Genomic DNA, 27,628 nt, shown 5'->3' with positions numbered 1-27,628 from the left:
AAAAAAAAGCTAAGTGTGTGGCCATGCATGCTTACAACCCTAACGCTAGAATCTCTGAAGCTTGCTGGTTGCCAGACTAGCTCCACAATCAGTGAGAAGCCTTATCTTAAGGGAAAAAGTGGGGTGTGATAGAGCTGGATGTCCACCTGGCTTCCACCTGCTCCTTCATGAGTGTGTGCATCCTTGTACATGTACATGTGTCATGAATATACACATAAAACACATGCATATAGAGCGCACACATACATATGCCACACATACTCTCAGAAACACACACACACACTGCTTTGAGCTTAGTTTTTCTTCATATTTAGACCTGTGTTCTATGTCCTGTACCCTGTAGCCATTGACTCCTTGTTTGGAGACAGGAAGCAACTTGACTGTGTTACTAGGAAACAAGCAACCTAAACTAGGGACTTCCTTCAGGACTTGCTGGTAGCTTTCTGTGGACAATACAGAGGTAATAAGGTGCACTCTGCTTTTCTATAGTATGATTTGTAGAAGGGGAAGAAGTAAGATGAAAAAGAGCACTTCAAAAGGGAGTGTGAGACCATCATCTTAGAGGTATACACAGACAAGAGGTGTTTCTCCGAAGTACCCTTTTGAGAATACATCGGATTGATAACTGCTTTTCTCAGTCACATCCCAGCTTGTGAAACACAAACTCCAATAAGCAGCAGTTTTTGAGGATCCTGAGGAATTTCTTAAGGCATGCAAATATCTCCCATCATGTCTGCCTCAAACCTATTTCATGGAAGACTGTTGCAGATACTCAAAGAGCAAGAAATGTTTGGCTCAGGTAAAATACAGTGCAAAGAAAACCACTCATACAAAAATAACTCACATCCGTCTTAGCTGTAGAATCACCATTAATTTTTGTGTTGTCCTACTGTTTTTAATAGCAGGAATACCAGATGCTAAAACTTGCTGGTTTTGGAGGGGTAGGGTACATCATTCTTGAGTGCAGTTGTATCTCAGACGTCTTACAAGAGCGATTTTGGGACAAGGTACCCACCCTTGAACCAATATTGTACTACGAAGCAGCCTATACAGCCATCCACAGAGGGTTTAGGGAGACTGTTCAGCAGATGAAGTGCTTGCCACGCAAATGTAAAGACCAGAGTTCAGATCCCAAGCACGCATGTAAATGTCAGCAGGACAAGTGAGATGCCTGCTTGTAACCCCGGCTGCAGGAGCCAGAGATCTGGAATCTTTGGAGCAAGTGGTCTAGTTAGAATTGGTGAGCTCTGGGTTCAAGTAAAAGACTCTGCCTCAATATATAAGATGGAACACAATCAAGGAAGACAAGGATATCGACCTCTGGTCTCCATACATGCCAACATGTATCTCCATAGGCACGAATACCACATACACATAACATGTCAAAAAAGTATGTGTGTACACCTACATATAGTCATGTGCCAACAAATGTGAATGTGTATGCACACATACATGCATACCACACACGCACATGCAAAAAAAAAAAAAAAAAAGCACACATGCGCTCACATCATAGCCCAGTGTTATGGAGGGCTGGCAGATAAGCTCCCTAAGCAACCAAGACATTCACAAGATACTTCCAAACCCTACGCATGAGGTAACTGCTTTGCCAAGGTGCTGTCTTCAATGCTAGCCTCCCTGCATTGTTTTGCCAGAGAGTTAGGTGAATCAATTGTTCTAATCCCCCCATGGAGCTCTGTGGGCACCTTGTTGGACTGAAAAGGAACAAGGCTCACTCAATGTCATTCATCCCAAGATGGTATTTCTCTTCTTTCCAACAGCCTTTAAGCGGCAAAGTCTCTACTTGACCTTGGAATCAAAGCCATGGCTTCCTTTATTTTCTCAAAGTTCTGGTTCCATTTTGGGGGTGAGTTTTTAATTCTAACTCCAGGGTGGGTGGGTTTCCACCTCTCAGCAGACTTATGAGCTAGAGTGAAGTCTGTTCTATCTAACTCCCTTCTTCCGCTGCATAACATCTAGGCTCTTTGCTCAAATAGCCAATAGCTAAGCTTCTGGGAGTGGGGGTGGGGGTGGGAGTGGGGTGGGGGATAACCCTCCCCGTGAAAGATCTTGGCAATTTGTGCCTGGAATTTGATGCATTAGTTCTAAAATTAAATAAAGATCCTATAGTGTTCTTCAAAGAAATATGGTGCGGCGCTCTGACAAAACACATTTTTCAAGTTCTGACCTCTGGGAACTTGAAGTAGCTTCATATTTCAGGCTGACATCGTTCACAGGCTACTGTCTAGCTGCTGGAGCTGGGACCAGTTATCCATATATTTTTTTCCACCACCCTGATCAGCTTTTTTAGTCCAGGAAGGTGAAAGAAGTAAACTAAAAAAACAAAAAGAAAAAGAAAAAGAAAAAAGAAAGAAGAAAGAAAGCTACCGATTTACAATGACTTCTCCTCCGGAGCCCCTTGGGGAGAAGCCCTGGTAATTAACTCTAATGAGGTTAAAGTAACTTCCAACTCTTCGTTTTCCCAGAACTGTAAAAAGTAAATCTGCTAACCAGTGTGTGTGTGTGTGTGTGTGTGTGTGTGTGTGTGTGTCACACACACGTGCACGCGAGCACGCGCATGCACGCACGCATGTTGAATCAGTCACCGTCTTTTCCTGTATAATTTAACACCCTCTATCCCCAGCCCTAGATGGCGGTTGGAGGGGGAAGAGCTGCCCAGCTTACCCGCACTTTGCTCCATCACTTCTTTCTGACACATGTCTTGAACGTTCACAGTGCAATTTACGATGAACTCAGGGGATGAGCAGTCGTTGTTCAGCTGGAATTCTTCACACTGGTAGCACTGAATTTGCAGCGCCAACCCTGGGGGACAGATGAGGTGGGGTTCAGAAGCACCAGTTAAGATCCGGCTTACCCAGAGCACACCCTGACTGGGCTGTATCACCATGTACAGCCCCAGACAGCAAGGGCTTTTGGCCTCTGCCTCCGGATCTTCAGTAGGGCTGGCAGCGCCTGACGCCGGCAGGGGGCGGCGGCACCGGTTCCTAGCAGGATAAAGCCCTGCCGGAGACCCTAAATTCCTTCTCTAGACACAAACAGCTCCTGTAACACCCCTCATGCCTTTCTTCAAGTTGTTGCAAAGGGAAGGGTGAGAGGTCAAACCCCAGGTCAAAATAGCTGGATACAAGCTTCAGCTCCTGTCTGAGCCTAATTGCTAATTGGTTACAAATTGGTTAATTACTATTTTGGCACCATTCATAATTGCATTCGCTAACGCCTTTTCGGTTTTTATTTATTTAATCTTGGAAGTCAGCATTCATAGGCTGGGGCTCCGAGGCTTCCTAGCGACCACCCTGCAACCTGAAAGGAGGCGCTGCATGCCAAGTGTCCATGAGCCTCAAGTCCTCCGGCTGGTTCTGAGTCTCTTCTTGTGATCAGTGAGGGGAGCAGCTGCTGAGGGTGGGCGAGTATATGGTGTGTGCACGTGGTGTGTGTGTGTGTGTGTGTGTGTGTGTGTTCGCTCTCCCCGGGACCGCTACACTACAGTCCCTTTAGACCTGGCTTCTCCATCCCCCCCTAAAAACAAAAAACAAAAAACATGGCTGTTGGGGGGAAAAACCCAAAACAAACTCTAATAGCTTAGAGTCCATTATCAGGGACTAGGTCCAGCCTTACCATATCTTCCTGGTTGCTCTCCTCCGATCTGGGAGCTTCTCTTTGGACTCCATGTCCAGCGCTCACAATGTGTCCCCTTCCTAGCACCCCATGGATCGTACATAAGCAGAGCACAGATAACTCAGCCTGGGAGGGCCGTCCCCCGCCCCTAGCTGTAGGTTGTCCGGTGTGCCGCTCACCTGTCCGCGTCGTCGCTCTCCTAGGTGGCCACAAACACTTGGTAACTTGAGTAGGTTGGAGGTTTGTCTCCCCCTTTCCCCTCTTGCCTGGCTCAAGGACCCTCCCCACTCCCAGCTCTGCATCTCCGACTGTGTACCCCAAGCAGCTGCAGCTAAGAGTCGTGCCAATCTGCCGCTCTCCTGCAGCGCGGGACTTGGAGAGAGTCCCAGTCTGGCGCCTCTGGGTCTCAGTTTCCAGCACCAAACTCCCGCTGGGTAGCCCCAGCGCAGCGCGGACCCCAGATGGGCGCACTGGGGGATTAGAGCACGGACGCGCGCGGAGAGATGGCATGAGCGTGCCTGGCCAGGCTGCTGGCCTCTCCATCTTCTTACCTGGAAGCCAGAACAATCCGCAAAAAGTTGCTGCGATGCCGAGAACCCACATCCTCCCGGATCGGCAGGGCCGGGAGCGGGCAGGAGCATCAGAGACCGAGACCGCAGCGGAGGCGACAGCAGCGGAGGCTGTCCGGGCCGCAGCGACTGTAGCTGCCGAGGTTTGCGCTGCTGCCGCCCAGGCGACGGCTGCCACCGAGAGGAGCCGCAGGTGTCGCCCGCGGCGCCCGCATCGCCCGCGCCCGGGACTCCCAGAGGCTGGTCCCAGGCTCCTCGGGTTCGCGCTCCCTGGGGCGGAGCGCTGCGCCTCCGGAGGAGTTGGCTGCTGAGGCTTGAAGAACTACTGGCGATCCGGAGCACCCAAAAAAGTCTCGCCTCTTCTGCCCCCACCCCTCCCACTCCGGGTACCACGTGACGGCTGCTGAGTTGTGGTGGGGGTGGAGGGCGGGGAAGGCTGGGACTGTCTCTCTACTGTCCCCACCCCCTTCTGCTACCCCTTTAGCCTACCTCCTCCAGTTCCTTGGAAAAGACAGCCTGCAGGGCTCGGGAGTAGTCATTTAGAGAGGTTAGGAATACAGAGGTGACTAGGGCGCAGCAGGTGCCGCCAGGCCAGGACCTGTCCTGGGAGAACTCGGAGATCCGAGTGCTGGGCTGGGTCTCAGCACACTGGGATACCCTTCCCTTCCAGGTGCTCTGTTCCCTCCCGGTGCTAACTAGTACCCCTGCAATTGGGTCTCGCCCCACGCAGCCTGGGGTCTTCTATCACCCGCCACCCTCTGGGTGACTGTCTGGGATAAGGTGAAAGGGTATTTCCGTGCACCTGGAAAAGTTGCACGGTCGCTAGTTCCCTGGGGTGTCCGGTGCAGCCGCGCCTCTTCCTGGGAGAAACCCACAACACAGGTCACCCCGATCTTCTGGCAGAATGCCTGCGAGTACGATGGTGACCCCACCGCAGGTGGCTCCCTCGGCCAGACCATCCACTCACCGCTGGAGGATGCAGCGAGACAGCCCTGATCACCTAGCCATCCTGGAGAGTGGACACCAGGATCTGTGCTTTCTTTCACTGAAAAGCGAATGGGGCTGCCAGCTCCCCCAAGCCACCGGCTATGAGTATACACTCCTTACAGGGCTCTGCACGCCCAGGACTTGGTCATCAGTTGCCTCCCTCCTACGCCACCAACCCCCACCCCTCTTTCTGACAATGCCAAGCGACCCACCTTGCATATTCCCGGGACACCACGGTGCTATTTTTCCTTCCTGGTGGAGCTTTGCAGAAGGCTGTGCTGTGCAAAGAGCTGGCAACCGAAGCTCTTGGTGCCCCCGCCCCCAACCCCGCGCATTTTTACCCCCACCACCCCGGATTTGGGAGCCTCAGTGGAACCCCCGTGGCTAAGCTTCACCTCTCTCCTGCGGTGCCTCCCGAGGGGAAGTGCTCTCAGGCTGGGCTATGGTCATTTATTTCCCCACCCTGCCAGCAGAGCAGGTCTGCAAGGGGCATAAATGACTTTCTTGTAATTCCTCTGCAGAGATCGGTCCACAGCCGCCTCGGGCTCATTCTCCCCCACCCCCTTCCTTTCATTTCTAGCTGGTTAACTCCTTGGGGAGACGGGGATGCTTTGACCATTACTTGCTTGTCTGCAGTGTGGATCTTAACAATTGTTCGAATTACTGTTACAGGAGCAAAAGGGCTGGCTTATTTATTCCTTCAGGGAAACCTATTCACAGAGCAAGCTCGGAACAGGATTAAGATAATCACGGGACCAATCGCTCCTTGAATAAAGTTCTGTTCTGCTCTTAGAGGGTGTGATAGGACTTTTATTCCGAAATGAAATGAAACAAAAGGATTTTTAAAGTCTGAAAGACAAAGATGCTTTACACAACTTGAATTTAGGATAACAAAATCCAAATACAACAAATTGCACAAATAAAATAACACTGGTCATACAATACTCTATAAAGATACAGGTGTGCTAAGGCAACCGCACAAGTCCTAAACACAGCTCTACTCTGCCCAGTCTGCAGGCTTCTGTACAGAAGGAATTATAAATAGTTCACGTCTAGAAAAAATACACGTAACCTTTAAAATAGAATTTATCCTCACATATAAACAGTCTTTAATAGAAAAAAGGATATTAAAAAGTAAGAAATTTTCATAGCACCAACCATTCATTTATTTCTATAAAGTGGATATGGCAAATAGAGTACCCAGATTTTAATTTAAAAAAGCAGGGAGATAAAAAAAAAAAAGTCAACAAACACTCAGAATTGTAGAGAAATACAATGGAGACGATGGGAGATGCTGGAGGGGAAGCCTGCTAAGACTTGCTCCCGTCTGCACACAGCAGAAGCACTACTGATAGATGGCATTACAACGTCAGTCTTCCTAGTGGCAATCTGGAAACTGGACCACCATTCAAAATTCAATCAAAATGAGACTCTGAGAGACAGCGATCACCTCAACCCTCTAACTCTTCTGCAGGCCCCAGGTTCAGACTGACAGTGTACACACGAATGATTTGAGGACCAGGATGATTAACTTCACAAAATCCTTAGGTAGAGTTTTTTTTTTTTTTTTCAAAAATATATTATCAACTTCTAAAACTTAATACATCATTTCAAGAGCATGGCGCCAACTCTTTTTATTGCTATCTTTCTCCCCCTAGAAATATAATTTCTCTTCCCCCAAAATTTACAGCTTTTATACAAATACTCAAAAAAAAAAGTGCAAACATTGAGAACTCTCTATCATATTTTGCTTTTAATCCTCATGAAACACAGGAAGTCGCGGCGGCGATCTTTATCAGTCCACTAGGGGAGTCAACTCGTGTGTGCGGGCTGCCTTCAGCTTCTCTGGACTCAGTACTCCCTGCATGCCCAGCTCTGTGCTCAGGTCTCGCTGAGGGGTGCCCCTAGGCATCATGGGAACCTTGGCTTGCACAAGAGGAGAAGCTGTCATACAGAGAGTCACTGAGAGACTCCACGTTGTCCACCCCAGGCTTGGCCGAGTCACTCGATGGCGCGTCCGTCTTCCGGCCTTCCTCTTGTCCTTTAACCGTGCTTGGAGACTTCTCTGTTCCTAATAAAATCACAGTATTGCTGTTAAATTTATTGAACGACTCCAGGGAAATTTCAGATAATCTATTCTCAGGATCTTCTTTTGTTTCTTCAACTTGTTTCAGCTCCTGCAATAAAAAGGAGGAAAATATTAGAAACATAATTCTTTGGAAAAAATCAATTTATCCTATCTGATATTCAATTATTGTCGGAATAAAGTACAGTTTAAAGGGACAGAGGGAACCTACAAGTCCTTAACAATCTTTCAGTGTAATTAAATGCAATAATAAAGCTAATTTTAGGGATAAATCAAGACTTTAATCATTTTACTGAGATAAATAGATCTCAATTTGCAAACCAGTTAAGTGCCACTTAATTCATTTTAAATGGATCCATTTGAAATTTGCTCAGGTAAAGTGTCATATTTTTCTTTATCAAAGGTTCAAAGCCCTCTGTTTTCTTAATAAAATTCCTTGCACTTTTTCTGAAAGGGAGATGGATTGAGTTTTAGCCAGAAGTTATAGTTATTCAGGGAGAAAAGGCATAAAATCCCTTAGATTGCCATAAAATTTAAGTACATATTAAGCTTGTTAAGAATATTGTCATGTTTGAATTTTGTCCCTTTTAGGCACCTAAGATATTTGAAGGAGAGCTCCAAGTCATTGACTGCATATTCCAGAAGGGCTAGAGGCATAAAAACCAAATAACGGGTCTGCAGTTTAGTAACCCTTCCCTTCCAGAAGACTCCAGCCATACCAATTTTTTCCCCAGGTATTTATGGCATGTTCTTAATACCCCCCAAGACTCCATAAAATACTGCAGTTATACTAGACAATCATTGTAGGTGCTCTGTAAGCATGAGTGTGTTCAGTTGCTCAAGTAGCTTATTCAGGCTGGGGTGAGAACACAGGGAGGCAGGGACGCCAGAGGCAAAGAGGAGAGGAGAGTGGTTACGTCTCTAAAGCATTTCCCATCAACTTTTCTTCTTTGAGGCAAGAATCCCACCTTACCCGGGGAAAAGCAGCAACAAATATGATAGCAAGATCTACTGCCTGTTCAGCCTCCACTAGGACAAAGACACTTAATAGATTCGATTAGCCTCTCACAAACCTGCAAGGTAAACATTTCATTTCGCTTTCTGGCCCATGTGTTACTTTACAAGTTGTATTTCATTTTAGTTGATACATAACAGTCTTACTTATATACAGCACACAGTGTAGATTTAATTCTCGTATAGGATGTGTAATAGTCCAATAATGGTCTCTTGGGCTGGGGAGATGGCTCACTCAGTGTATTACTTCCTTGCAAGAATAAGGACCAATCTAAAAGAAACGGGTGTGGTGGCCCACACTAGCCATCCAAGTGCTGTGGAAGCAGAGAAAGGACGTTCTCTGAGCTCCATAGCCAGCCAACCCAGCCTATTTGGTGAGTCCTAAGCTAGTGAGAACCCATCTTTAGAGAAAAAACACATCCCCAAAACAAAGCAAAACAAACTACATGGACGGTGTTAGAGGAATGACTCTTTAGGTTGTCTTCTGGCCTCTACATGTATGAACAAAATGTGTACCTGTATACACAGGAACACACACACAGACAAACACACACACAGACACACACACATACACACGTGCGTGTGCCATATTTAGTATGTCCATTAACTCAAACTTTAGTCACTGTTGCAAGAAGTCAAAACCCTTTTCTATAGCTATTTGGAAACACACAATACTGCTAACAAAACTCACTTTTCTAGGAATACAAGATCAGAAACAAGGCTCATCCTGATGGTCACTTGGCTGCAGCTTCCCTGCAGGGCAGAGAGTGACATCTGATGTCAGGTTGGCTGAGTGTGGGGTTTTTATGCTTTCTGTTGGTTGGACCTATCCCCTTATGTTAAAAAAAAAGGACAACAATATCATCATGCTTGTTTTTTAAATTTTGTTACCCAATCTTTCATTTCAATGACCTGTCAAACCATTTTGAATATATGCAGTTTCTTCTACTACCCACACCATGCCCCATATATACGATTATACTGGACTTAGAAAGGCCATGAGGAAACTGATGGAGACAGACAGACAGTCAAGACCTGGAGGTTCTTAAATGCCAAGTACCCAACAGAAAGGAAAAGAGATATGGAAGTGGATGACTTTAATGTTCCAAGGGCCAGTGCTGGGGTTTCTCTGTTCCCCACTGGAGAGTGGGGTCATTTCATAGGAAGATCTGGATGTATGCCTTGAATTAGTGCTCATTTAATTACTCAATGTGCTGAAGTATTACTTGTAGACCTGCTTTTCAATCTTAAATGGTTGCCTGGAAACCATGGTGAGGGGCTGGTCCACAGATTCCTAGCTGTGCATAGATGATGATTCCATCATCAGGAAGAACTCAAGCAAGTGTTTTTTAATGTTCTGCCAAGTTTTAGGCCTTTGGTCCCTGCCCCCCTAAATTACATGGCACAATGTTAACAATGGGTGGTGAGTGGGAAATGGCCTGGAGAGAGTAAATGTTTATGTCTATCACAAAATATGAGTATGTATTTATATTTAGGTGAATAAAGAGTCTTCAGTACAGTCTCTCATCACCTGGATGTGTTTGTTACTCCTTTTCAAGAAACACAAGCATTTTTCTCACCTGTGCCTGGTCTATATGGTCAGATTCACTCAACAAAAACTTCTCAGAAAGCTACTCTAAGGCAGATGGAAAGTTTGGATGTAAGGCCACATGGTGAAGTGGGTTAATTAGAGGCCCTGGAGGGGGACAACCTGAGTGTGTCAGCTAGAGCCTGGCTGTGCCACCAACATCCTCCTTCAGGTGTGAATGGTGACAGGTGGACCTTGTTTAAGCACTGAGGAAAATCTAGAACACAGCCGCTTACAGCTTCTCACCACACAGCAGCTGCTTCATGCACTTTTTTTCTTCAGTGGTACAGTTGCTGGGAAGTACTGCTGTAAACACATGATCCCTCCTGTGTCTGTGAACAGCCCTAAGGAAACTCATTAGGGCAACACACACACATACACACACACACACACACACACATACACCACACATACACACTACATACCACACATACACATCACACATACACACACATACCTCACATCACACACACACACATACACACACCTCACATAACACACACCACACATACACACTACATACCACACACACACATCATACACACACACACCACACACACACACACACACAAACACCACATCACACATAGACTACACATACACCACAAACACATCACACGCACACACCACACCACATACACACAAACACATCACACATACCACACACACGTACACACACCACACATAACACACACACCACACCACACACTACACACCACACACACACATCACACACACACACACACACCACACATACCACACACATGCCATAAACACATACACAAACACCACATCTCACACACACACACACACACACCACATCATACACACACATCACACATAATACACACACACACACACACACACACACACACACACACACACAAACACACGATTATCAGTCCATGACAGTGGTTCTCAGAGTTTACTCTCTAGACTAGCAGCAGCCATTGGAACATCAAGGAACTTGTTGGAAATGCAGTCCCATGGTGTTCACCCAGACCTGCTACATCGGGAATCTGGGGCCCTGCCACTTGTTTTAAAGAAGCTCAGAGTACGATTCTGACCCATGCTCAATATGCAATATAGACATGTGCTGGCTGGTTTTATGTCAATTTGACACAAGCTGGTGTCATCAGAGAGCAAGGAGCCTCAATGGAGAAAATGCCTCTGTAAGATCAGGCTGTAGTCAAGCCTGTAAGACATTTTCTTAATTAGTAACTAATGGGGGAGGGCCCAGACCATTGTCAGTGGTGCCATTCCTGGGCAGATGGTCCTGGGTTCTATAAGAAAGCAGGCTGAGCAAGCCATAAGGAACAAGCCAGTAAGTAGCACCTCTCCATGGCCTCTGCATCAGCTCCTGCTTCTAGGTTCCTGCCCTGTGTGAGTTCTTGCCTGACTTCCTCCAACGAAGAACAACAATATGGAAGTGTAAGCTGAATAAACCCTTTTCTCCCCAACTCGATTTGGTCGTGGTGTTTTATCACAGCAACAAGAATCCTGACTAAGACAATACAAGTATGAAAGCTTTTAAAATAAAAGAGTGGGAGCTGTAGAGATGGCTCAGCTGTTAAAGGCTAGGCTCACAACCAAAAATAAAATATAAGAATGGAAAGAAGAAACAAGCTATGTATGTATGTATGTATGTATGTATGTATGTATGTATGTATATGTCGATCTATCTCTAGAATCTACCTAAATTGTGTGTCTACCATCTATCTGTCTGACTCTGGTCATACTGGTCATACTGGTTATGGAGAGAAGGAAAACATGCCTTCTCATTGTGAAGTGGATGAAATGTGAGTTCACACTGTTAGCTCCACACCACTGGTGCAAGCGACAAGAAGGGCCACTCTTCACCTGGCCTCACAATGGGAGCCCCAGGAAGTGGTGAAGACAGTGTTCAGGAACATGGGCTGTGTCTAACATTAGAAACGTGGTCCAGAGTTTTTTATTTAGAAGGTGAGAAATCTAGGGACTGCTTGCATTAATTAAAAATTCTATGCTTTTTAATCACTTGCTAATAAGGAAAAAAAGAGTGGCAAAAAACAAATAAAAACTCCACCTGCACACCAGCCGGCAGTATCTGCTGTGGATCAGGCGTCATGCTGTGTGTCCTCTTCTACACGTCTATTTTTTGGTCTATGTTTTATTGGTCCACATTCATGGCACATAGTAATGGGTTTGCATGGAGACATTTTCACGAAGGCGTACCTTTCCCTTTGACCACCCCAGACCTCCCTTTCCCCCCATCTCCCACGATTTCTGTCCTGTCCTCCAGTCTTATTTCTGGTGGGATCTGTGGGGTCTCATGGATAGGAGGATCATATCATCTGCAAATAGGAACAATCTTACAGCTTCTTTTCCATTCATGTCCTTTTATTTCCTTTTTTTTTGTCTTACTGCTCTAGCTAAAGGCTTCAAGCATTGTGTTGAATATGCGTAGAGAGAGTGGGCACCTTTGTCTTAGTCCAGATTTTAGAGGGAAGTTTAAGTTTTTCCTTACTTAGTACTGCATGTTGAGGTCAGTAGCATTTACTTATTACTTAAGATACATTTCATTTTTAATTTTGTTATGTGTGTGCATGTGTGTGCAGGTACCCAGGGAGGCCAGAAGAAGGTGTCTGATCCCCTGGAGCTGAAGTTACAGACAGTTGTGAGACACTAAATGTGGGTGCTGGTAACTGAACTCAGCAGCAAGGACCCTTAACCACTGAGTCATCTCTCTAGCCCCTCGATCTATCATTTATATTTAACAGTGTTTGTTTTATGAATTGGGCATGCCAATGTTTGGTATGTATATGATTAAAATTATTTTATTCTCTTGATGAATTATATTTTTAACCACTGTGAAGTGATATTCTTAATCTCTGCTAATTCAGCAATTAGTCAGATACCAATGTGTCTACACCTGCTTTTTCCTAGTTTCATCACTTAGAATGCCCTTTTCTATTGTCTTACTCTAAGTCTGTATTGATATTTGCCAGTGAGGTGTGTTTATTGAAGGTAACAAGTACATGGATCCTGTCTTAACCCTAACTACTACTTCTTACCGTTTGATTGGAAATTTGAGGTTATTAACATTATTATCTTTACTACTGATTAAATTTTCTAATTTGTCTACCTTGTCCCCAAGTCCCATCTTCCATCTGATCATTTCTGTTTGTAAAGCTTTCCACAGAGTTTTTAGTTTAATTGAGCTTCTCATTTCCAAAATTTTAGTTTGAAGTTTTCAGCATTTCTGTTACTTTCCTGGATTCTTTTTTCATGTCCTGTGTTCATACCTTCATTTCACTGCACTGCTTCATTCTCTTTGAATTAACTCAGTGTATTTCATGTTCTCCTTGAAATTGTTTGATGTTCTTATACATTCCTTTGACTGCTTAGGTTTCATCTAATTTGCGATTATTGGAATCCATCACTACAGGATTGGTAATTTAGAGAAGTCTTGTTTTTGGTTTTTCATGTTTCTCCGATGGGATTTGGACTCTGGGATTAGGTCATTGATTTGATTCTTTTTTTTTTTTTTTTTTTTAAGCACCTGTGGGTTTTTAGTTGGTGTTTTCTGCAGTGTTCAAGTGTGGCTTGGCTCTTGAGGTGTCTTTCAGTAGCTAAGCCCTCAGCCCCACACACCCTGGGCACTGGCATGATCTCCAGCATCTCTCTGAAAATTCCCTGCAGAAGCAATGCAAGGGATGGAGAGGCTTAAGAGGCTTTGGTTGCTTGGGCTATTTGCATTGCATGAGCATGCATGTTTTGCTGCGTTCTAGTTCTGCTCCCTCCCTGTAGCATCCATGCAGCTCTGTGGTTTGTTGGGTCTGCTGCTCGTGGTGGGGGACGAGAAACCTGTGACGTTCATATAGATGTGACTGGGAAAGTTTTTTTTTTTTTTTTTTAACTCTCCTTGACCGAGCAGTTTAACTGCAGAGTTCACTCCAGATCTACAACCTTCTTGTCTCAGGGGAACAGACAGAGTCCTGGGACAGTGGCACCGAGTAACTTCCCATTATTTGTTTCATGCTGTCTGTGGCTCTGCCATCCCAAACTTTGTCTTTGTCCTGCATATCTTCCTTTCCTCTTTGTTTATGGAACAGGAAGCATGGGTGCATTAGTACTTTCTCATTGGGACCGTCAGCTGGGTACTATCTTGTCAGATGCCATTTATCTATAAATGTTTGAAGCCACATTGGCTTTCCATTTAAATACAAGGAGTGGTTGTGGTCAAACAGGAAGTTGTTCATGATCTACTTGGCAAATGGTAACAGAATAGTGTGGCTGTCACACAGTAACCCCAGCGATGACAGCTCACATTAACTGCAGTAGACACTAAGGACATTGAAGGGATTATCACTTTCCAATTATTACCTTTTACCTTTCCTTGTCTTTCATTCATGCATTTTATAATCCTTTCTGTACACATGATGTGTGTATATGTATGTGCATGTATGTGTGTGTATGTGTGAGAGTTCAGGTGCATACATGCCACAGCAGGTGTATAAAGTCAGAGGACTGACTACCTTGGGTACCAGTCCTCTTTGCCTTCTACCTTTCTGAAGACAAGGTCTCTCTGCTCACTGCTGCATACACCGAGGTTGCTAGCTCACAAGCTTCTGAGGACTGCCCTAGTTCAGCTTCCCATTTCACCATAGGAGTGCTGGCATTACAGACATGCTCTCCCCTGTCTGGCTTTTATAGGCTCTGGGGATTCGAAAACATATCCTCAAGCTTGCATAGCAAACACTTTACCCATGGCACCATTTTTCTAGCTCTACTGGTTTCTTTATTTATTTGAGATAAGGTCTCAAACTGTAATCTAGTTGGGCCTGGGACGCACTATACAGCCCAGGCTGACCTCAGACTTGCTCTGATTCTATTCCCTCAGCTTCCGGAGTAGTGAGAGTTTCAGTAATAAGCCTGGTTCCCAAATTGCTTCAATGTGGATCTGTCATCAGCATCTCCATTTATCGCCGGGAGGTTTGAGGAGGTGTAGGAACTCACTTAAGGTCCTGCTGTAGTACTGTTCGAGTATAGCAGTGTGCCTGCAGAGCCCAGGTTCTTAACCTTCACCTTGAGAAGGCACTTAACAAGCATCAGTCAACTGTGTCTTTGAGAGTAACACCTAAAATAAAAACTATGGGGCTGGTGATAAGGGTTAACAACTAAGAGCAAATACTGTTCTTGCAGAGGACCACAGTTCAGTCCCCAGCACCCATGTCAGGTGGCTTACAACAGCCTATAACTCTAGTTCCTGAGGATCTGACATCCTCTCCTGGCCTCCTTGGAAGCTGTATTCATGTATACAGATACACATACACATATACACACACACACACACACACTTATATACATACTTAAAAATAATATAAATAAAAATAAGAATTACAAGAATTACAGAAGAACAATAATGATGAGCCCAGCACAGATCAGTGCTCAACGAGAATTTTGTCTGTTTCATAAAATGCCCCGTTCCTTCACATGTGTTGTATTTCACCAGAATTAAAATAAAATTATTGTATTAAATTTGTCTCCTATAGGTGGCAACAGCTGTATGAGTGACTTTCTTGTTGGGACTTTTTGTTGCACTTGGGAACAAGAGCAGAGCTGAGCAGGAGCAGGAGGACATGATTTCGGGCTAGAAATGAGCATCTTTGCACACTCACAGCGTATTTTATTCTCTTCTGTGCAAACACAGGCTTCTTAGTGGTAATCTTAGTGAGGAACTGTGAGGTACGCTCCAAAAATCTCTTGAGAATCACACTGCAACTAATTTAATGCCTTGTTGTCAAACAGTAATCAATCAAACCAATTTACTGTATGGCTGACTTGGCATAAATAATCTCATGGTTATGATTCCCAGAGGATACTCCATAAGAGAGGGTACTCTTGGTCCTATTTTGAAGGGTAAACAGACTTAAGAGACAGTAAAGAAGTGGGCGAGTATTCCAGTATGATGCCACGTAACAGGCGCCTGCTGTCTCCGTACACTGGTTGCTCGTCCACTTCCAGTCAATATACGTCATGAGAGTCTGTCTCTCAGTCTAGTAGATTCTGTAGTGGACAGACCTGCTGTAAAGCTGGAGACACAGAAGGAGATGTGACAAAGAGATGCTCAATGACCCAATCAGACTCTCAGACCTGTCAGCACAGTAGGTGGGAAGAAAGAACTTTATTTCCAAACAGGTTCCCCTTTAGGTTCTTCTCATGGGGCTCTAATATCAACATAGATGGCAAGGGAGGCCAGAGGCGACTGTGCCTTACACAGGATACTTATGGAACCTGTGGTTTGCACAGATTTAAGATTCAGGTAAAATTTGACCTGGAAATTTAGTTTGCTTGTTTTTTGTTTGTTCAATTGATTGATTTTTGTTTGTTTGTTTGTCTTACACAGACACACATAGCACATGTTTTTACTGTCAATGATACTCATGAAAGAAATTTTGCCTAGAGCAACACTGATAATGTTAGGAAGGATCAATTAGGAGGAGATACAGGCTCTTGCAGTAGATGTGAGGATATTTGAGGAAAGACTCCAAAACTCAAGGAATTAAACCAGCAAAAGAGATACATTTATAGCTATATACCTATACCTACCAATGGATCTATCTATCTATCTATCTATCTATCTATCTATCTATCTATCTATCTATCTTTCCATCCATCATCTATGTCTACCTATCTCTCTCTCTCTCTCCATCCACCCATCCATCCATCCATCCATCCATCCATCCATCCATCATCCATCCATCCATCCATCCATCCTACCTACCTACCTACCTCTACCTATCTATGTATGCTAATGTCCACTTCTAAGAGATGCACATTAAGTTTTATAGCTAGAAACTCCTGCCCACAGTCAGAGAGAAATACACAGTAAACTTATGAAACAGCAAAATGAATCATCATTCTATGATTAAGCTACTATTTCATCATTTCAAATAAATTTTCATTGTAGATTTTGTCTTAAAGGTATTGGTTCTCATGCCTACTGTAAAATGTCAGAAAGCTACTCATAGCTGCTGGGGGAATTCAAATTGAGCTTCCTTCCTCAGATGAGCACTAACTCAGCATCAGAGTCCTTGGCCCAAATTAGCGCAAACAGGGTCTTAATTAACATTCCGAGTCTCTTAGTTCTCTACTGCTATAGAGAATCACTGCCAATCATCCCAGGAAAACACATGGTAGGCAAACAGCCAAACTTACAAAGTATTTTTACTATGTGTCAAGTACAGAGTGACTTTATTGCATGAATTATCTCATTTTATCCTTAAAGCGATCCCATGAGAGAGTCCGATTATCAACCCCATTACACAAATGGGAAAATACAGACAGAGAGGTCTAAATACTAGTCCAAATATGCATGGTTAATCTGCCAGAGAGTCAGGAATGGAGAAAAGGCATGCAGAATGCAGAATGCATCAGTACACATTGAGCAGGTATCTGGAACCTAGTATATGACTGCTGATAGTGTGCTAATTAGCTATGTAATCCCTCTGACACTCTGGTTCTTTACATTAAAGTTCTTTCTGAATCTCCCCACTCTAAAAAGCGCTGGAGAATTAATTGGTTGTCCTGTATGCATCTATTACTGGCTCAATAAACAACCTTGACATTCTTCCTCCCCATCTTAGTACTCGGGGACTTGAAAAAGAAGAGTGAAAGGCTGACAGTTGACTCCAATATCAACTTTCTTACTGAGAAAGCATCAACTGGAGAATGAGGTTCCCGTCTGTAAAGAAGTGAGCTCCTCACATTGGTGGTGAGAAATAATGAGCTTCCCTGGCAAGCACAAGTACTTGACTTCCATCTCCAGATCTACTGAGAAAAGCTAGCTAGGGTGGCACCTGCCCATAATCCAGCTCTGAAGAGGAGGAGGAAGGATCCCTGTAGCCCACTAGCCAGGCAGCCTGGCACAATCATAGAGCCCCAGGCTTAGTAAAAGACCCTGGCTGAAAAATAAAGACAGAGCAAATGAGGAAGAAACTTGAGGTTGACCTCTGGCCTCTATATACATGTGTGCACGCACACCCACAGACAGACAGACACACACACACACACGCACACAGGGGTGGGGGGAAACGAGGCATCGTAGCTGGCATCTCTGAGATGGGGAGTGAACTTTCTCATAAACCTCATATCACACACAATCAAAAAGAGTGTGTGCTTCTGATAGCTAGCCCAACCTGAGAGAGATGAAGGGAGGTCCTTCTGGGCACTACCAGAGCCTTTCTGTATAGACGGATTTGTCTTTAGGCCACCAGCTTACAAAAAACAACATGGAGACTTATTAATTATGAAAGCTCAGCCTAGAGCTTAGGCTTGTCCCACTAGCTCTTAGAACTTAAAGTAATCCATTTATTAATCTATGTTTTGCCTCATGGCCTTTTACCTCTCTTCCATCTTGCACTTCCTGTTTCTTCTCCGTGTCCTCTGGCATCTCTCCTGTGCCTAGAATCATCTCTTCTTCTTTCTCTGTCTAGAAGTCCTGTCTAACCTCTTCCTGCCTAGCCATTGGCCATTCGGCTTTTTATTAAGCCAATCAGAAGGCACCTTGGGAAAGACCCACCTTCACAGTGTCCACCGCGTTTGCGTTTCCTGAGATCGCTAATGAACTGAGACACTCTTCCCTTCCCTGCTGAGAAGTGCATGAGGAGCCCAGACACAACAGGCGGAAGGGGCGTCCTCAGCAGCTCTCTCCATTTGGAAGAACACACCCAATCTTAGGAGACTATGTCACCACGGTGCCCTTCCACCACGAGGGCTTTGTTCTGAGCTCACGATGTGGGTCAGGCTGGCCTTGAATTTGCTCTGTAGCCCAGGGTGGTTTCAAACTCGCAATTATCCTGCTTCAGCTTCCCAGGTACTGAGATGATAGATATGGACCCCACTCTGCCTGGCTCTTCAATGCAGACTTGAACCAAATCGTCATGGCCACACTGGGGCCAAGAAGACGAAGTTAATTCAGGGGCTATGGCGAAATGGGTTGGGCAGAGAAGCCTCTCTGGGTGTAGACACAGGAGCGAGGTGACTCAGCAGATGTGGAAGAGAAGCGAGCTTCCATTGGGAAGCAGGTAGGTCAAGGGAAGGAGCCGTCTAAGCCAGGGCTTTGGTTTTGTATTATTTCTCCTTTCTGTTGCTAGGATGAACTATCTGTCAAGAAGCAACAGTTTAACTCATGGTTTGAGGGGATACAGTCTGCCATGGCAAGACAAGTATTGTAGCAGGAGCAGAAAGCCTCCATCTATATTGCCTCTGCAATAGCAGACAGGAAGCATCCCTGGGCTATAAAGCCTCAAGGCCTCTCCCAGTGATCCCCTTCCTCCTGCAAGTCTCCAAAGGTTCAGTAGCCTTTTCAAATCAGTGCTCCCAGCTGGGGATCAAGGGCTCGAACACATGAGCCTACAGGGCCATTTCATATTCAAACAGCAGGACAGACAGACTTGTAGCTGAAGGTGCAAAATTTTTCCCCACCTTGAGCACTGGGAAGAGAGACTGTGTAGAGCTTTGTCATCCTCTCATGTGGATGTCCATTTTAAGTGACATTTACTGGGGGCAGGCCCATCTCAAGGGTAGCAACGCAGCAATTTCTCCTGGCTCAGAGGCACTAGTTAATCGGTTCCATAATGTCCATAATGTCTCTTGTGCCATGTTCCTGGTGGAGCTACCTCCTGACTGAACCATAAAAACAGACAGCAGGACCTTTGGTGAGCACTAGAGACCCTCCATGCTCTCCTCAAGAGTTGTGGTGTTAACCCCGTTAACCTGGTCAGATTCCAGCACAGATAATTACCCTCTGCTGGCACTGCATCCCTTCTATTAACTCAACTGGACACATGACTTCACTTGCTCTCCTGAAAATTTAATACGACCCGCTATAACAGAACCTTTCTCTCCATTCAACCCCAGGCAGGGATCTGTGACTCAGTACTTTGGGGGCACTCTGTTTCATTACTGGGGTCTTGCAAATTTTTTAGCATCTCCTGGGCAAACTGGTTTTATTAGGTGAAAGAGTAATTTCCAGCTGAGATGTGCTTTTATGACTAAATTAACTCTATTGCTGTCTTTAACTGTGATCAATGGTTTTCAATGACCTTTGCAGGAACTCTTGAACCCAGAGTGGGGAAAAAAGAATTTGTAAAAAAAAAGGAAACTGGAGGGGCTTGAGATTGCTAGAGAATGGTACATTTCATGGAAATGGAGGGATGGACACCAGAAAGAGACAAAGGCCACAGAGCCATGTAAAGGCAAGAGAAAAGGACTGATGAAAAGGTATTTTGTAAAGAGATGGATGGTTTCCTAGCTTGTTTTCCCTTGCTCTGATAAATGCCATGACCCCAATAAACTTTGGCAGTAAAAGGTTCATTTGGTCTGCATGTTCTGATTACAGCTCATCACTGATAGCAGTCAGGGCAAGAGCCAGGGAGGAAAGCTGCTTACTGGCTTGTTCTCCAAGGCTTGCTTTCTTGTATAACCCATGATCATCTGTTCAGGGGTAGCACCAACCACAGGGCCAGGGTCCTCTCACATCAATCAGCAATGAAAAATAATCCCCACAGGCTTTATAGACATATCTGTAGGCCAACATAATGGAGGCATTTTCTCAGTTGAGGTTCCTTCTTCTCAGGTGTCTCTAGTTTGTGTCAAGTTGACAAAAAAACCCAACCAGAATGGGATATGTTCTCAGATATGTAAAACAGGCACAAATGTAGCCTTCACTAGTAAAATACAATACAAAGAATATCACAACTTTGTTAAGTCAGAGAAGGGCACTTGGGAAGAGGGAAGGCATACTGATGAGTAAAGCTGGAATAAACATGGAAACACACTTGCTATTTCTAAACTCTGATTTGGGAGCTATCAGCTGAAATGCCCATATGAAAACTTTTATTCTCTCATCCCCACTCCTGGTAATAGATGCATCCTCGGTGCATAGCTTGAGGCTGGGGTGATGGTTCAGGGGGTAAAGTGCCCACTGGGTAAGCAAGAGGAAACGTGTGTTTGGAACACCAGAAGCCATGGGAAGGTAGGCCTGCATGTAAATGTGACCCTAGAGAAAGCTGGCTGCCAAAACCGGCCTCATCGGCAAGCCCTGGGTTTGACTGAGATACCCTGCCTCAATCAACAAGGTAGAAGAGTAACAGAGGATGATCCCCAGCACAAACCTCTGGCCTCCACACTCCAAGTGTTCATATATTCACACATATGTACAACATGCATCGATATATGAACACATATCACAGACACATATAAAAAGTAGTACAATAAGCTTTTCAATGCAGATTTCATGAGAATTGGTCCATTTTCCCAAAAGCAAAATGGGCATTGTTTTATGGTGACCTGGAATTAGGCAAACAAGCCAGTCCACTGGCAGCAACTTGTGTAAGTTGTGCAACTAAATGGAACACACTTCTCTGCACAGAATGCAGCTAGAAACCATTTAGGGATGAGAACGGAGCAAACACTGAGCTAGAAACCTCCAACTGGTCAATTCTGATGTCAGCTGATGAGAGTGTGAGCATTAAGACTGTCTTTAATTCACAGGCACGATGATGAATGAGTTTATACACACACACACACACACACACACACACATAAATGCACATATACATACATGTAAAAAATCACACACATACACATACACATATACACACAAACACACACATCACACATATAAAACACACAAATAATACATACACATGTATACATACACACATTCATACATGTACACACATATGCATGTAAACACACATTTATACACACATATATGTATAGTTATACATCCACAAATACATATGAACACATGCATACACACATAACAGACAGACAGACATACACACATATGCTACTTGCTTGATTTCAAAGACTCATTAGACAATTTTCACCCTCACAGCCCTTTGGATCACTCTGTACCTTAAAGACAGTTGCACACCTGTCAGGCCTTTGCAGCACAGAGGACCTCTAGACTTTGCCAAAGGAAATGTAGCATGAAGGGAACATCCGTGCCTTCTCCACACAGCTATGAGTTTACTTTGGAGTGACAGAGTTTTGACTATTCTTATAAGAAAAGTAAAATACATTTTTTCTTGAATCAGGTCAATATATATATATATAAAAATTTATGACTTTTACTCAGTCCTGGAAATTCTCTTTTCAGGAGAAAACATTCAATGTCATTAGAGGGGTAGAGATAGTGAAATTATACCTGAGTGTTATGTGTTTGTTAACAGGACAACCAGTGAGTGTCAAAGCCCAGGGGGATGTTCTGTTATCTAGCTATGTGTATTATGTGTTTGAGTGAGTATGTGCTCATGTGCTTACAAATACATGTGTATGCACATGTGTGGAAGCAAGAGGTCATTGTTGAGTTTTCCTCAATTGACCTCCACCTCATTTGTGGACAGGGGGTCTGAATTTACATTTAAGCAGTGAGCATGCCACTGAATGAGCCATATCCTTAGTCTGCATCCCACAAGGACTTGGCATTGCAACTCAAGGTCATCATCTATGACATTCATATTCAAGAACTGTGTAATTACATTCTGTGTGTGTGTGTGTGTGTGTGTATGTGAGTGTGTGTGTAGTGTGTGTGTGTATGTATGTGTGCGTGTGTGTACAAACTAAGTCTTGTAATGTTTTAAGTAAACTTACAGTTTTGTATATTGAGTTTAGTTCTCAGCTATCCTTGGCTTCACATGGCTCACTAGAAATGACTAGACAACCAGGATTCATTCCAATAGAGTAGGGAGGATACTCCACGCACCTCACCCTCCAATCTCTCAGTCATTTCACAACAGCTCTGGCATTAAGTGGGACCGCAGCCTAAAATTCATGCAGGAGCGCACTGATTTCTGGGGAGGTGAAGTGTTGCTTTATTCTTGTGTAAGCTATTCACCTCCTAATGTGGTTGAAGTTTCAGTTCAGCGGCTGGTCGGCTTTTGCTTTGCATAAAATCATTTGACATATTGAATCCTGAGAGCCGGGGCAACTCAGAAGTGACACTAATTTATTGATCGTTCTTCTAAGGAGAAAACTCCCTTGTGGAAATTTTTCTAAAGATTCAGAAACCACCAGCTGCAATTATATTCTGAAAATCCAGACACAATAGCCAATATAAAATGTTATTGAAAAGAGCAGACCCATGGCAGAGTGTGCACACATTGGCCTTTCCCTTTCCCTAAATGCAGCCATCAACAAATGCCTCACTTGGTCTGAGCTAGCCTCAGACAATTTGTTCAAGTCCAGAGTCCTATGCTCTTCAGGCAAGGGGAGAGTTGCTGATGTATGAGTGTGTGTGTGTGTGTGTGTGTGTGTGTGTGTGTGTGTGTGTGTGTGTGTTTCAGGGTATAATGTCACATTGATGATATTTTTAGAGGCAACAGAAAGACTGATGGTGAAAACCTACAAATATTACTAGTGTGACAATTTTAGAAATTAAACTGTAGGGAGATTAAGCTATACCTGTATTAACACCAACATTCAAGCACCAGGCAGCATGTGGATGCATCTTCACACCTCCCCTGACCTGAAGTACAGCAGTCTCCTCTAGTCTGTGGGAAGTATGTGTCAAGTCTCTCAGTAGGAGCCCAAAATCACATGTAATACTTAATATATATATACTATTATTATTTCTATCCATACATGTGATTAAAATTTAGTCAACAAATTAGGTAAATGAGAAATTAATAATAACAGCATTATTTTTATTAATTATAATTATATTTTATGTATGTAGTTTTTATTTTTATATTTATTTATGTAGTCTCTATAAAATACCTTACTGTATTGTACTCACGCTCTTGAGAGAGTGTGAGATGATACAGTGTCTCGGTGATGCGATTAGGTGAAAAATGACAGGTGTGTTGTTATATAGAATGAGACCAGTAAGCAAGCGGCAACTGAACACAGCACTCTGAGGATGTGACAGTTGATCTGATGACTGGGGTGGCTAAAGAATCAAAGGGTAGGTAAGTGTATGTACTACGGGGATATTTTGGGTGGAGTTGTGACTCAACAAGTAAAGAGTGGGTGGTGCAGACAGTGTGGATGTGCTGAGTGGAGGGATAGTTCCCATCCAGAGCAGGGTGGGATAGTAAGAGAGTTCATCATGCGACTCAGAAGGGTGTGCGCAGAGCTAACACTGATGAAGTCTTTAGTTGTGGGCTGTGCTTGACTGCGCTGTATCAGGTGCTGGTCTTATTGCTGTGACCAAACACCTGAGAAGAGGTAATGTAAGAAAAAAGGACTTATTTCAGTTTATAGTTTAAGAAGAGATATGGCTCACTGCGGTAGGGGGAGACATGGCAGCCGGAGCATGGGGTGGCTGGTCACATCCTATCTGCACTCAGGAAGCAGAAGGGGGTGGGGTATCCAATCTCAAGGCCTGCCTCCAGATACTCACTTTCTCTAGCAAGTCTCCACCTCCTAACTGTTCTGAAACTGTCTTAAACAGCAAAGCTAGTACAGGTACCCATGGAGACCAAGTACTGGAGGCACATGCCTGTGGGGACATTTCATGTCCAAACCATAGCATCCAGGTGACTGGAAGCCTGGAAAAGAAAACTATTACGGGTGAAGAGGGAACACTGTCTACCCACCCAGCCAACTAACCGCTGCATTCTCAAAGGCAGACTCTTCATGAGCCATCTCAGCTGGCTCAATAATACTTTATGATCTCTGAGTCAACCACCCGTGAAAATAAAAAATAAACTTTATTTTTGTCTCTCATGCACAGAACAATTTAATTTTTAAATTAATGTAAAAGCAAAAGGCGCCTTGCTCCCAGTGAGGTATGTCTGCCCCGCATGACTGTGTAAACACAACTCAATTGCTGTGAGAATTAAAGATGGATCAACAAAATCAATAGTTAATTGTGTTACTCAGGGTTTTTCATTTCAGATCTAATCTGAAACGAAGGTCCAAGGGATGTTTGCTCTTGGTTTTCTTAAAATATTATTTAAAGCCCTCCTGTCAGGCCAAAGAGTTCACAGGGGTCTCCACATTATTTCCATAAGTTATTTGGCTTATAAGTAGTCAAGGTCATATCGATCGCCCAGCCTCTCCTGTTTTCATTTTTAAATTCTGTATCATTTCGGGCAAGCTGCCTTGCACTTAGGGCATACCATATTAATTCTAAAAATTACACCACATAATACATGTCTTGGTACCACATATAGCATACTTCTTACATGGTAGACTAACTTTACTTGTTTTTGGTTTTTTTTGAGACAGGGTTTCTCTGTGTAACCACCTTGGCTGTTCTGGAACTCCCTCTGTAGACCAGGCTGGCCTTGAACTCACAGAGATCTGCCTGTCTCTGCCTCTCAAGTGCTGGTATTATAAGGCTACCACAGCCCAGCCTCCTTTACTTGTTTTTAATTATGTGTGTGTGTGTCTGTGCACTGGTGAGTACAGGTACCCAAGGAGGCCAGAAGAGGGTGTCAGATCATCTGCAGCTGCAGGTGAGATGGCTGGCATGGATGATAGGATTAAACTTAGGTCCTACACAAGACAGCACATGCTTCTAACTGCTGCACCATCTCTCTAGCCCTGTAGACTAACCTTTGGTCTATTACATGATGATATCCATAGCTGTTAAACAGCTGTACATCCCTAATCCCTTCAAAATCAGCAAAATAAACAGTGATGGGATTCATGGTCTGATGTTACTGTTAATTGTGAACCAGACAGAATGCAGAATCACCTGGGCGATAGGCCTCTGGGCATGCCTATTGGAGCTAATCTTGATTGTATTCATTGAAGTGGGAAGACCAACTCACTGTTAGTGGCATCATGCCCTGGCCAGATCTGGGACTGTAGAATTAGAGAAAGTGAGAATTAGAGAGCTGAGTACTAGGATGTCATCACTGGGTACTGTTATCTAACTGCAGAAACAATGCGACCAGCTGCCTTGAGCTCTATCTGCCTTCATTTCCCCATCGTGACAGACTCTGAGTCCAAATGAACCCTTTCTCCCTTAAGTTGCTTTGCCAGAGTATTTCATCACAGCACTGGGCAAAGAAACTGAGATGTATGGTTATATGTGGCAGAGGAGGCAGTGTTGGGTGGACGGGGTGATCCTGTAAGATGGGCCCCACATCCCAAAGGGACCAGAGGAATGCTGCTGTTTGAACAGAGCCTGGAGACTTTCCTAAGGTCTCATCTGTGCAGGCAAATGAGGAGAAATGGAGCACAGTGAGTTTCCTCCTATTCAGGGAGATGTACATTATTATCCATAGGCCCATGGTGGTACCCGGTGGACTGCCTTGAGCCTTGTTACATTCCAGTGGAGCTAAATATGAAATGTTTGAACTTCTTTTCCCTTTAAAGTGCAACCTTTCATGTAATAAGTTAAGCCTTGCTCTCTTGCTCACATACTGTTAGAAGCCTCCATCCATTTCAGAGACTGAAGGCAAAATAATTCTTGAAATAATGAATCATTTTTTTCTCTTGCCATCTTGCCTGGAAATCCCGTGATTATTTTGCCATAGCAGACAATGACCTTCTCAAAGGCGGCCTATCAAATGCTCAAGATAAATAATGAGAAGGTCTCTTTTCCCTGCCTCAGGCCAAAAAAAAATTTGCAGAGAGGGAAAATGTTTGTGAGAGTGTCGATGTATTCATCTGTGGACGAGCAGCTGTGTGCTCTGTATGAAGCAGAGACTCAGGTGCTGCTGTGGGTCCAGTGACCTCGTTCCACAAGACCCACAGGAAATAATGCTTGGAGGGACCTTGAAGGAGACACCAAAGCCTTTCACTAAGTAATTGGGAAATAAATGGTTTTTTGGGGGGCCGGGAGGAGGCAGAGCACCTGGCTCATGCATAAATTACCTAAAGGAAAGAGAGCTCCAGCTCAAGACATCTCCCACCATCTAGACAAATATGCTTCTGATTTATAAGTCTGGGAGCTAAGATCGATAATGAACTCTCTCTACACCCCTTGACGCCATAGTCCCTCCTCCCCAGGCAGCGGAGAGAGAAGGGGACCTTCCTATTTTCCTCCCCATGGAAGCAAGGTTCTTGAGAGGTAGGTGGGCCCACAGGGGAAACAGCAACCCTCCAGGGTTTAAGGACTGTGGGGTCGCACACAGGAGAACGGAGAACGGGATTGGCTTCTCAGGGCCAGAGACACCTGTCCATCTTTTATGGTTCTAGTACTTGAGTCCTGTTCAGTTTATGGGCAGTTGAAGACATGGGCCTTAACTTCAGGAAAAATGCAAGATCCGAGGGCCAGCGTCTGACACAATGGGTAAAAACACTTGCCATGAAAACCTGATGACCGGAGTTCAGTACCCAGAACCCATGCCATGCAAAAGTAGAAGGAAAAAGCCAGCTCTGCAAAGTCACATGCATGCTGTGGTACTTGCCACCACATACATACATCAAGTGGCCCATGCATACCCATACATATCCACCACTAATAATAATATTAATAATAATAATAATAATGACAACAATGATAATAATAATAATAATAATAATAATCTTCCCCTTGATAAAACTAAAAGACAACTGGAAGCTGAAATGTCCTCTATGAAGTGGGGAAAACAGAAAATTCTCTAATTGCCAGACAAGCTCAGAATATCAATGGGCTCAACCACGTAGCACCCAGAAGCATCAGGGGGCAAGGATCACAGGGAGCAAGGGGCAATCTGAAAAGCAATCAGGACACCAGTGATCCAGGATTTACAGATAAAATTAAGACTGCTCAGCAACATCTTGACAGAAGGCCAGTAGCATGCAGATAGATATCAA

General features: G+C 44.3%; 2 protein-coding genes across 5 annotated transcripts in view; both read right to left on the bottom strand.

The window, feature by feature from the left end:
• The window catches only part of Lypd1 (LY6/PLAUR domain containing 1), a 43,329-nt gene extending 37,834 nt beyond the window's left edge, over positions 1 to 5,495 (bottom strand). Inside the window, exons 1-3 of one of the 4 annotated variants that reach the window (XM_028874922.2) lie at positions 4,360 to 5,360; positions 4,188 to 4,226; positions 2,686 to 2,823 (exon numbers count right to left, since the gene is read on the bottom strand). In XM_028874922.2, coding sequence (XP_028730755.1) covers positions 2,686 to 2,823; positions 4,188 to 4,226; positions 4,360 to 4,420 — 238 coding nt within the window. In that variant the 5' untranslated portion in view covers positions 4,421 to 5,360. Of the gene's footprint in view, positions 1 to 2,685; positions 2,824 to 3,636; positions 4,158 to 4,187; positions 5,361 to 5,404 lie in introns of those variants that run through there. The other 3 variants (XM_028874921.2, XM_037211470.1, XM_028874920.2) reach the window with 3 other exon arrangements.
• A 489-nt stretch (positions 5,496 to 5,984) lies between these two features.
• Positions 5,985 to 27,628, bottom strand: part of Nckap5 (NCK associated protein 5) — an 841,775-nt gene continuing 820,131 nt past the window's right edge. The window contains 1 exon segment of the mRNA XM_028874923.2: positions 5,985 to 7,369. Coding sequence (XP_028730756.1) covers positions 7,097 to 7,369 — 273 coding nt within the window. The 3' untranslated portion in view covers positions 5,985 to 7,096.

Source organism: Peromyscus leucopus, chromosome 15 (assembly GCF_004664715.2).
Source record: "Peromyscus leucopus breed LL Stock chromosome 15, UCI_PerLeu_2.1, whole genome shotgun sequence".
NCBI classification, from domain to species: Eukaryota; Metazoa; Chordata; class Mammalia; order Rodentia; family Cricetidae; genus Peromyscus; species Peromyscus leucopus.
The sequence above is the reverse complement of the archived record's forward strand: the minus strand, read 5'-3'. Positions and strand labels throughout refer to the sequence as shown.